Source organism: Urocitellus parryii, chromosome 7, assembly GCF_045843805.1.
Source record: "Urocitellus parryii isolate mUroPar1 chromosome 7, mUroPar1.hap1, whole genome shotgun sequence".
Taxonomy (NCBI): Eukaryota; Metazoa; Chordata; class Mammalia; order Rodentia; family Sciuridae; genus Urocitellus; species Urocitellus parryii.
Genome location: NC_135537.1, coordinates 178,221,114 through 178,233,556, shown reverse-complemented (window position 1 = coordinate 178,233,556; position 12,443 = coordinate 178,221,114). Strand labels below are relative to the sequence as shown.

Sequence of the window (12,443 nt, the reverse complement as noted above, 5' to 3'; positions counted from 1 at the left end):
CAAAGATGTTGTGTCCGCCGAGAACTAAAAAAAAAAAAAAAAAAAGAGTTAACAAGGTGAAAAAGACAATAACTAAATAGATATTGTTGAATCTTAACTATAGCTTGAGATTATTTTGGTTATTTCCAGTTAGGAAGTTCTAGTACCATTAGTAAAAGTTTTACTTTTCGACTTAAGAGCATAATTATCTTCTATTTAGTAATAACTAAGTTTGGTTAAAAGAAAAAGCCATCCTTCCATTTGCTTAACAGCAATTTGGAGAGTCTATCATGTTCCTTCCACTCACAGGTCAGGCAGAGCTAAAATACCAACAAGGAATGTAACCTAGTTTACATTTCCTTGGGAAATTTTCCTCATATCCCCTAAACTGGGGTTACGTGGTCTTTGGTGTTTGGAGCCCAGATATTTTCTGTTGAATTGACACTTGAATTGGCACCCTTGACTGCCCCTACCCTGGCATGCATCTCGCTGCACTGCAGCTGGCACTCTGCCTGACTGCAGCTCCTGGAGGGCTGTCTCATATCCTCAGTTCACCTAGCTCAGGTGCACAGTGTTGGTCCCATACAGACCATCATGATAGTCGTGTTTTTCAAATCTACTGGATTTTCCCTCCTGAAACTCTTCTACCTCTGTGCCTTTTTGACCCCACCCTTTCTCCCCCTTCTCCTGCAGTTGAAATGCTAATATTCTGAGAGTGGTCCAACTTCACCAAAGTGATAGGCCTTCCACAAGTCAAAACATACAAAAGTTAACTTTTTTTTTTTTTGCTTCTGATCTTGTTTTTAATTCTGATTTGTTATACATGATAGCAGAATGCATTTTGATTTCATAATACACAAATGGAGCACAATTTTTCATGTCTGGTTGTATACAAAGTAGTCACACCATTTGTGTCTTCATTCAATTACCTAAGGCAATGAGGTCCGTCTCATTGCACCATCTTTCCTCTCTTCCCCCATGCCCCCTCTCTTCCCCTCCCTCCCCTTTGCCCTTTCCAAAGTTCCTCCATTCTTCCCTTGCCTCCCACACCCATTATGGATCAGCAACCACTTATCATAGAAAACATTCCCGCCTTTGGTTTTTTTGGGATTGGCTTATTTCACTTAGCATGATATTCTCCAACTCCATTCCATTTACCTGCAAATACCATGATTTTATTCTCTTGTAATATGGAGTAATATTCCATTGTGTATATATACCACAGTTTCTTTATCCATTAAAGGGCATCTTAAATTTCTTTATCCATTAAAGGGCATTAAAGGGTTGGTTCCACAAGAAACAGCTTTGTGTGTTTTGTGTGTGTGTGTGTGTGTGTGTGTGTGTGTGTGTGTGTGTGTGTTTTGCTGGGGATTGAACCCAGGGCCTTATGCATGTGAGGCAAGCACTCTACCAACTGAGCTGTATCCTACTCACAGGTCAAGCCCGAAACAGCATTTTTTTTTTTTAAATTAGCAGATCATTACAGTGTTTCCATATTTATTTATTTTTTTTTAAAGAGAGAGTGAGAGAAAGAGAATTTTTTAATGTTTATTTTTTAGTATTTGGCGGACAAAACATCTTTGTTTGTATGTGGTGCTGAGGATCGAACCCGGGCTGCACGCATGCCAAGCGAGCGCGCTACCGCTTGAGCCACATCCCCAGCCCCCGAAACAGCATTTTTGAATGGAAACTCTTTGTACCCCTTTGGTAGGGTTTATTTGGGAGTACTGTGCATTTAGGTTGCACTGCCTCTAGATTTGGGTGGAGTAATATCACATATGTGTGAACTACCTTCCTGTTTTGTTGAAATTTCATAAGCAACCTATTCTTAATGACAGTTGAACATGAAGGGACTGAAGAGGGTATCCAGTTTATTTTTTGAGTACTAAACCTTTTCTCAGAGAGAAATACACATACTCTTTTTCTTTTTTCATAGTACTGGGGATTGAATCCAGGGGTGTTCAACCAATGAGCTATATCATCAGACCTTTTTATTTTTTATTTTGAGACAGGGTATCCCTAAGTTGCTGAGGCTAGCCTCTAACTTGGGATCCTCCTGCCTCAGCCTCTCCAATTGCTGTGGTTATAGGTATGCACCACCATACCCAACCTAGTCAATCTTCTTAATTGTTCACCTTCCAACACATGAACATTATAAAGGAAGTCTTACCTTTCAAAAAATGTACAAATGGTCCTGGACTTCGAATGTAATTCAAACAACCTGCAAAAGTCAGTCTTAGGTAAAACATGCAGACAGAAGCAGGCATTTCTACATTTCCAGGAAGCACCCACCCAGAGAGGGATTAGTAGGACACATACATGGAAATAGCCACACTGCCTTTATCCTAGTCCAGCCAAAGCATTGCCTCTTTTTATTTGTGTCACCTTGAAAATTTCCTCCCCACTCACCCACCCTCACGTCTCCACCCTTCTATACCTTTCTGTCTTGGAGAAAGCACATATAGGCAGTCTTGTGGGACAGATGTGGTGTACCCTCTCTTGAGGGACTGCACATGGGGATCATTTGGCAGTGATGCTTAAGTTACAGGAAGACTGATTACCTAATTCTATTACTTCCTTTATTTTGCCTCTTCTTCCTTGAGGGAACAAACTCATGACAATCATTCTTTCTAGGATCAGCTTGAAAGGTTCTTATTTCTCACCAAGGAATGTAGAGCATGTGTTGCTCTTTCACTTGTCCCTGGGCCCCACTAACTCTCTGGTACTGTGTGCATCACTTACAGCAAAGCCCCATATACAGATCACTCCCTCAAAATATGCCAGATTCCATTCTAAGAGGTGTGGGGAACACAAATGATAATTGAGCCAGCTTTGGGGTACTTGGAATTAGCTTGGAAGGGGGCCAGGGCACGCCAGCATGCAGGACAAAATAGTAGTAGAGGAGATATTCTAAAGTTTTTTTGTTTGTTTTTTTGGTTTTGTACTAGGGATTGAACCCAGAGGCACTTTACCACTGAGCTTATAGTACTTTCTCAAATTTATTTATTTGGAAGACAGGCACTCCCTAAATTGCTCAGGCTGCCTTAAACATGCAATCTTCCTGTTTCAGCATCCCAAATTGCTGGTGTTATAGGTATGCACCAACACACCCAGCTGAATTATATTGTTATTGACAATAATCTTCTATTGAATGCTATAAAAATAAAGCAGAGGCCAGGCATGATGGATGGAGTACATGGTAGTCACAGCTACTTGGGAGTCTGAGGCAGGAGGATGGCAAGTTCTAGATCAGCCTCAGTAACTTAGCAAGACACTGTCTCCAAACAAAAACTAAAAATGACTAGAGATTAGTTAAGTGGTAAAGCACCCCAGATTTGAGGCCTAGTCTTGAAGAAGAAAAAAAAGTGAAGTAGAGAGAAGGTGGCTGAGGTGGTTGTGAGCTTTGAACTGAATCATAAAAGATCTAAATAGATAAGACAATTGCACCTGGGGAAGACAGAGATGTACCATGTGTTCAGAGGTCATGCACCAACTCACTTGATTGAACTCAGAGTTCATTGGGAGAATTAATGAGTGGTAAAGGCAAAGGAATAGGTGATGACCAAATTATGAAAATATATGCCTAACCAAGAATAATCTGGGCCTATAGACAGTAGGTAGCCTGTTATTTAAGACTCTTTTTTTTTTTGGTGGTGGTGGTGGGGTGACATTTGAACAGATTTGGGGCACTAACACTAAATAGATATTGAGGTCAAACCAGTTGAGCTTTCATCCCTGAAGCCTGAGAATTGAGTGGGTCTGTTTCCTGATGCACTAATGTTCCCTTGCAAACTGAGTATAACTACTTAGAAGATAGAAAGCAAAGATTTTTTTTTCTCCTTCCTTTTTCTCTCTCTCTCTCTCTCTCTCTCTCTCTCTCTTTTTTTTTTTTTTTTTGGTACCAGCGATTGAATTTGGAGGTACTTAATCACTGAGCCACATCCCAGCCCCCCCCCCCCTTTTTTTTGAAACAGGTTTTCACTAGGTTGCTGAGGCTGGCAAATAGGTTTCTTTTCTTTAAAGAAAAGGATTTAGGATTCCTGGATCCCAAAAGAAAAGAGTTCTTTAGAAATACCCATTTCAAGGGGAATGCTTAAAATAGCATTTTATAGCATAGATAATAAATTTCGGCTGAGAGGTGACAACATAAAGGTAAAATATCCTCTTAATTTGATATCATTATATAAATAACTGTATAGATTTTCTCTTTTGTAGGAGTGTTTTTGAACTTAATGAGTGCGATTCATTTCTTCTCACATGCTGGTCTTGAGTGGCCAAGTGTATGCTGCTGGCCCGAGTGTTTAAAATGCTCTGTGAGTTTCCACTCAGCTGTGGCCCTGTGGAGCTATCCTCTGGCCATTCAAATTGGAGACCAGCCTACAGGGCAGACTTGAGAACCGAGAACCGCTACTATTTGTGTGCTCAGTAAGCAGTTGGAAGTTTCTGTGGGACCAGGGACCTTCACTATCCAGCCACCTTTAAGTTGGTCATCTTGTTATGAAAGTTCATAATGATTTATGTGCATTGTGGGTGTATTTCATGGTTTGGCACCAAGGATGGCAAGCAGTACAGCCAAGATGTTTCTCATGCTGAACAAAGCCTGTAACAGATGGAAGTGGTGATTGTATGGCACTTATTCAGTGTTGGTAATGAATCTGTGAGACAGATTCATTGAGGCAGTAACCATCATACTAAGGGAGGTGACAAACATTCTGATAGTTTCTGATGAAATATGTAACAGGTACCTGAAGAGAACTGATTTTAAATGGCTCTTCCAGAATGTTACCCTAGCGAAACCCCCACAGAGTTCATTATTAGGGATCTAAGGTCTTTAAAAAATGTGTAACCAGGTGAAGTGGTGCACCCTATAATCTCAGCAATTCTGAGATTAAGGCGAGGGGATCACAAGTTCCAGGCCAGTGTCAGCAACTTAAGCCCTACACAACAGCAAGACCTTGTTTCAAAAAATAAAAAAAGGCTCTTTTACTAGGACACACCAACAAGGGCTGCATTTGCACCAAAACCATGTAGAAGGTGGCCGAGATCATCTCAAGCAGCAGTACATGTGCCTGGGCTCCAGCTTCTATACCCACAAGCACGTGTGCAAGGTCACCATTATTCACAGCAAGAAGCTTCACAGCAAGAACACAGGTTGTGTCACCCATTTGATGAAGCAGATTCAGAGAGAACTTCCTCCAACCAGCTGCAGGAAGAGTAGAAAGGAGAGATAATCATATTCCTCAGGCCTCCGCTCTGAATCTGGAGATCACTGAAGAGATCTGACACTACAGAAATGCTGAAGCCTGGACTTCGGCAGTTTCTTCAACTTGCAGTCACTCAGCCTACAGTGGGGAGGAACTTTAAAACCCACATGGAGCTGTTTGAATCCTTTTGCTGTGCTATAATATTTTCAATAAACCTGGAACAACAAAAATAAATAAATAAAAAGGGCTGGAGATGTGGCTCAGTGATTAAGCACTCCTGGATCCAATACCCAGTATGAAAAAAGAAAGGCAGGGCCTGGGGGAGAAAGAAAGAAAGAAAAAGGAAATAGAAGGACTGGGGAAAACTCACTAGCTTGTGTTGAGTTTTTGTGTGTGTTTAATACTGGGGGTTGAACCCAGGACCTCACATATCCTAGGCAAGTGCTGCACCACTGAGCTACACCCTAGCCTTATGCTGGATTTCTGTATTACAGGAACTAGCTAAAAATTGTGTTTTGGGTTTTTTACTTTTAGTTTTTTTTAATATTTAAGAGCTTAACGATGTAATTGTTCTTGGGGCTCGGGCTCTGTAGTAGAGCATTTGCCTAGCACATGTGAAGCCCTGGGTTTGATCCTCGGCACCACATAAAAATAACCAAATAAAATGAAGGCATGCTGTCCACTTAAAACTACCAAAAAAAAATTTTTTTTTAATTGTTCTTACTTACCAACCGTAATGGCGCACTCCTGTAATCCCAGCAACTTGGGAGGGTGAGGCAGGAGGATTGAAAGTTCAAAGCCAGCCTCAGCAACCTAAGCAAGGCCTTAAGCAACTTATTGAGACCCTGACTCAAAATATAAAAGGGCTGGGCATATGGCTCAGGGTTAATTGCCCCTGGGTTTAATCCCTGGTAGCTAAAAGAAAAAAAAAAAAAGTAATTGTTCTTACCTTTCATGCGTATGCACCCTTGTACAAATTCCTTCACATAGATAGAATTTTTGCCTTGAAGAAATATTGAACCTCCTACAGGCCATTAGCATTAGAGGCTATTTTGAATAGTCTGATGGGACCATAACTGTATGTTCTGTTTGTGGGTTTCTTCCTTCCTTCCTCCCTCCCTCCCTCCTTTTTTTCTTTCTATCAGGGATTGAACCCAGTGGTACTTAAACACAGAGCTACATCCCCAGCCCTTTTTGTATTGAGATAGGGCCTTGCCAAGTTGCTGAGGCTGGACTTGAATTTTCAATCCTCCTGCCTCAGTCTCCCAAATCAGTCGGATTTCAGAATAATTTTAAAGTAAGCATGGAAGTTTTGTATGTTTACAGAACAAAATGAGAATCTCTGGTAGGGGTTGGGACTCAGTGGTGGAGTGTTTGCCTATCATGTGCAAGACCCTGGGTTCGATCCTCAGCATCACATAAAAATAAAGGTATTGTGACCAACTACAACTAAAAAAGAATCTCAGTCTTCTTATATTATGTACTGTTGGTGCACAGGGACAGCGTTGAGGCATGGACGTAATTTAGGGAAGATAAAATGCAGTCCCCAGGATTGTCATGTGTTCCAGATCTAGGACTGTCTCAGTATAAAGCATTATCACCACTTTGTACTGTAGAAAATGGAAACAATAGTAGTTTGTCCAGGGCCATATTCATTGTGGGTGAGATTTGAATTTGACCCATTGCATGCAGCCTCTGGAATGCATCCTGAGCTCTTGCCATCAGGTCAGGTAGATCCTATGGGGTCTGAGACCTCCATCTGTATTGCTGGATTCCCTCCGTCCCTCCCTTCCTTCCTCTTTATTCAGAAAGCTTCCCATTGTAGTTTAAAGGGAGATCTTCTTGCGCTGCTGTTAGAGTGGTCTCAGGTTGGGAGTGAGGGAAGTGGAGCATGCTGAATGCCCTGGGTCCTCTGTGGTGAATAAAGCTTTCTTCCTTGGAATTACTTTTTTTTTTTTTCATAGAGTAGCAATGAAAAGCTGTCATCATGGGGGTTTCTTTTCTTTTTTTTTTTTTTAAGAGAGGAAAGAGAGAGAGAGAGAGAATTTTATTTATTTATTTATTTTTAGTTTTTCGCGGACACAACATCTTTGTTTGTATGTGATGCTGAGAATCGAACCCAGGCCTCACGCACGCCAGGCGAGCGCGCTACCCCTTGAGCCACATCCCCAGCCCCATCATGGGGGTTTCTGAAGGCTTGCTATGTTTTTCCTGCTTCCCTATATATTTTTGAGGGTGTGAAGTTTGTGTCTGAGGTGTTTGAGGCCATGATGGAGTTTTCTTAGGTGTGAAATGAACCAAAATATGACAGTATGTTCTGAACCAGAATAGCTCTAACTTTTGATCAAGATATACATAAAGAAAAATTTACCCGTCATAACAGTTAAGTGAATTTTCACAGACTGAACACACCCACATACATGGCACCTAGCTGAGAAATACAACAGAGGCAGCACCTCCAGTGTCCCCTCATGTCCCTTCTGTTGACTGGAATATTTTTAAATTTTCCTGCATAAAGCTCACCTCATTCCTATCTCTTACATGTCTTCCTGATTTGGGCTAGCATTATTTTAGGTGTCTTTGAAAAAAGAAAAAAAGAACCTTCACTGAAACTTGGCTCTTCCTCCTCTCGTAATCTCATCTCTTGATCAATCTGCTTCCGTTAAACCCTAGTGTTCTGTGTGGCTTCCGAGTCATAACTCAGGGAATGTGGGGGCTGGAAAGAAAATGCAGCTGTGAGGCAATGGCTAGAGATGGTCCTTGGAACTTGGTTGCGAGCTGGTGGGTTTGTGAGGAGGTGATGGATGAGCCAGCCATTCACTGTCTTCTGTGGGGCGACAGTGACAGAAGAAGTTTCCTGGTTCCCAGCTCTCTGGCAAGGTTTTAAGCATTGTTGGTGACAGATAGGAGCTCTCATCTAGAACCACAGACCTGTGGGCACAGGCCCACCCCCGGAGAGCTCTGCTTTCCTCCTAGTTCCACTTTAAACTCATGTTCCTGTGTCCCTTGCCTGCTCATTTGCTTAACATCTGAATAAAAATTGACTTTTCAGGGTGTCCACGTGAGAGCTAATGTGCTTTTGTAGTGCAGTCAGGTCCAGTCTCTGACTCTCAGGGTGCCCGGAGCCAGCAGCTTCACTCTTCCTCCTGCGCTTTGCCTCCAGCAGCACCAGCCTCTCCTGAAATCCTAGAGTAGAGATTTACAGCCACCAGCAGCAACACCTTGGCTGTCTGATAAAGTGATATTCGGATACTGGAACTTCCAGATAACCAAAATTGTAACCATTCACATACTCTGGTGTTCCATTAAAAAAAAAAAAAAAAATCCCTGTGGCTGGGGTTATGGCTCAGTGGTGGAGCACTAGTCTAGCATGTGTGAGGCACTGGGTTCAGTCCTCAGCACCACATAAAAGTAAATGAATAAAATAAAGGCATTGTGTCCATCTACAACTAAAAATATTTTTTAAAAAAATCCCTGCCTTCTGGGGTAGAAAAGCATTCTAAACAACAACTAATAGCTTTGCCCTAAGGAAAACCATAGTTCTAAATTGGTTCCAAGTATGGGAGTTGCCTGGACTTTCATTTATTTGGCAGGGGGAGATACCTCTTAGGGGGATTCACCTCTTTCTTGGTAAAGATAACAAGAATGTGAGACTCCTGGAGCTCCTGGGGCGTGCCCAATTGCCCTTTTGTTAATAATAGAATCTGAGCCTTAAGCAACTTTGTAAGTAGCTCCTCTTCTCACAGGCTTTTAAGTGTTGAGCGCCCTCCTGTGCTGCAGGGATGGGCAGCTGGCATGGTGGGCCTGGGAGCACTCTCCTTCCTCAACATTTGTCCTCAGTATGCCCCTCACCCCTTTTTGTGGTACTGAGGAATGAACCCAGGGTTGCTCTGTGAAGTTACATCCTTAGCTCTTTTTATTTTTTATTTTGAGACAAGGTCTTGGTAAGTTGCCCAGGCTGACCTCAACTAGTGATCCCCCTGCCTCAGCCTCCCCAGTAACTGGGATTACAGAGGTGCCATTGTGCCTGGCTCTTCAGTGCCTTTATAAACAACAAAATACCTCTGCCTGCCACAGCATAGTTCGGTGTTCAAATGAAGGTTCAAAAATTATGAATATTGTAGGGCTGGGGCTCAGAAGAAGAGTGCTTGCCTAGCATACATGAGGCACTGGGTTCCATCTTCAGCACCACATAAAAACAAATAAAGGTATTGTGTCCACCTGCAACTAAACAATAAATGTTTTTAAAATTTATGAATTGTGTGTGTGTGTGTGTGTATGTGTGTGTGAATCCTTTTATATCCTCAAAGCTTTAGTAATTTTTTAAGGGAAAAAATAAAGATAAACTTCATCACCATACTATATGTATGTGTGGGACTCTTGGGAACATTAAGACTGCCAGGTTCAGTAGTATCTAATTTTTAAAGCACTTACTGTTCACACTTACCAGCTGTCACAGGATTTGCCATGTTATTGTATACATATGTATGCTTAAACCCAGTGACTGACAGCTGTGGCTAGAGGCTGGCCAGCATCACACTTAAGCACCGATGTGGTAAAGTTCAGGCCAGGCTTCTGTTTGGAACTGAATGAGCCTCAGTGGTCATTAATGCAGCCTGGCTGATCAGCCTTGTCTACCCTTTCTACTGTTATACATTTCACTTCGAAATGTCAGTTAATGCACTAACCTCAAACACCTTAAAGCATTCCAGTTTTCATTTTGGCTATGGGTACAGCATTGTTCAGCATCTCAAATAAATCATTTTGCAAAAAATTTTATCAGCTTCCTTTCAGAACTTTGCAGTGTGGTATATAGTAATACCACTCCACTTACTAGCCCACATTCCCTTTGCTCACTGGTCTGGAGTTGTTGTTGTCACATCTCTTTTCTCTCTTAAAATACCTTCTGCCTTTTGCCTTGTGTAGCCAGTTTAGAATTCCTAGGGTGTGTTTGTATTTTCAGATTAGTCTCATGGCCTGGCCTGTCTAATTCACAGGAGGTAGCATTGGAGAGAACATTCATTTGGAATCTGAAAACCTGCACGTGGTTCTTAGGTATGGGAGGTTAATAGCTTATAATCTTGGGTAGCCATTTCATCTCCCCCCCCCCCATTTTTATTGGTACATTATAGTTGTACATACTGATGGAATTTGTTTTTACATATTTGTACATGCACACAGTATGCAGTATAACTATAATTTGGCCAAAATTTCAGTCCCCATCACTCCCTACCATACACACCTCCCAACCCTTGGCCCCCTTCCTCCACTGATCTTCCTTTGATTTTCATAAGATTTGCCTCCACATTTTCCTTTTTCCTCTCTAGCTTCCACATAGGAGAGAAAACATGCCCCTTAATCTTCTGAGTTATATTTTGTCTAATGGTGTCTAGTTCCATTCATTTTCCTGCAAATGACATATTTCATTTTTCTTTTTCTTTTTTTAAAGAGAGAGGTGTGAGAGAATTTTTTTAATATTTATTTTTCAGGTTTTTTTTGGCAGACACAACATCTTTGTTGGTATGTGGTGCTGAGGATCGAACCCGGGCCGCACGCATGCCAGGCGAGCGCGCTACCACTTGAGCCACATCCCCAGCCCCATAATTTCATTTTTCTTTATGATGATTCTTTGATTCTCTTATGTATATACTATGTTTTCTTTATCCATTCGTCCATTGGTGGACAGCTAGGTTGGTTCCATAGTTTGGCTATTATGAATTGTGCTTCTATAAGCATGGGTATGCATGTATTACTATAGTATGATGACTTTAATTTTTGAAGATAAATACAAAGGATTAGTATAATAGTCATATGGTGGTTCCATGCCTAGTCTTTTGAGGAACCTGCATACTGATTTCCTTAGTGGTACTACTAATTTGCAAACCCACCAACAGTAACCACCCCCCATACACTTTTTTTTTAAGTCTCCAGCATTTATTGTGCCATTTCATCTATCTTTCTTTACTTTCTTCCTCTGTGTGTGGGTGTATGGTTGTTAGGGATATTGAACTCAGGGCCCCCTGCATGCCAGGCTGCATCCCCAGCCTGCCGTTTCATTTTTCTAGACCTGTTTTCATAGAAGGCTTAGGGATTAAATACCTTATACACCTGAGTTGTGCTGGTTGGTGGGCTTGGAAGCCCACTCTCACGCCTTGACCTTCTCCCTTACATAAAAGAGCTGCCAAGTAACTGTTGAACAGGATCTCTGCTGGGTTGTTAATCACATTAGCATTATCTAACCTGGACACCACATGGGTCTTGAAGGTTGTTGAAGTGAGCAGGATTCATTCTTGGTCAATAGTCTTTCCATGCAAGGGCCTGTGATTGTGCTTTAAGCAGCAGCACTGTGAAGCTGCTTGGTGGACATCCCATCCTTGCAGAAAAGTAGAGAAGCTTTTGGGGAATCCTGTGATTGGATCCCTGTGAATTCTGGAGGTTGGCTAATACTTCAAATAAGACCTTTCACTAGGGGGCTGGGGATGTGGCTCAAGCGGTAGCGCGCTCGCCTGGCATGTGTGCGACCCGGGTTCGATCCTCAGCACCACATACCAACAAAGATGTTGTGTCCGCCAAGAACTAAAAAATAAATATTAAAAAAAAAAAAGAAAAAAAAAGACCTTTCACAAACTTAAGGGGTGGCATAATTGTCTTGTGACTACCTTTTGAAAGTGGAAAGGGAATGATTGATTTGTTTTTCTTCTTTTCAGGTTTTGAATGAAGAATGTGATCAGAACTGGTACAAGGCAGAGCTCAATGGGAAGGATGGCTTCATTCCCAAGAACTACATAGAAATGAAACCACACCCGTAAGTGGGGCTCATGATCTGCCAAGGCAGGGCCCACCTGCTTGTTTCAAATACTGTTTTTAAAACAGAGACCATCGTGATGAATGTCATGCCATTTATTCTATCTGTTTGGGGAACGAGCCCAGCATGTTGACCTTGTACGTTAATCATTGTATATAATGATAGTACAATAGTAATGGTATACATTTTAGATTAATACCTATCAGTTATCTTCAAAAATAAAACAATACTTTGCAAGTCTGTACCTTTTTCTTTAAAACCCTTGGGCCAGATGTGTTCCGTAATTCCATACTTCTTGAGTTTCAGAGAAGGTACCACATGGTTTTGTGTTGGTATGCTGGGTAACCTTGTGAGAGTATGCCAAGCTTGGTGTTGTAGGTAATAGTTCTCTGTAAGTGCTTGTTCTTCCATGTTAGTGTTCATGTTTCAGTTGGAAGGAAATGTGTTCTCCTCCA

The 12,443-nt window shown here is 41.7% G+C and overlaps 1 protein-coding gene across 1 annotated transcript in view; it reads left to right on the top strand.

The window, feature by feature from the left end:
- The window catches only part of Grb2 (growth factor receptor bound protein 2), a 70,364-nt gene that overhangs the window by 45,556 nt on the left and 12,365 nt on the right, over positions 1-12,443 (top strand). The window contains exon 3 of the mRNA XM_026404844.2: positions 11,891-11,988. Within this exon, the coding sequence (XP_026260629.1) occupies positions 11,891-11,988 (98 nt within the window). The remainder of the gene's footprint in view (positions 1-11,890; positions 11,989-12,443) is intronic.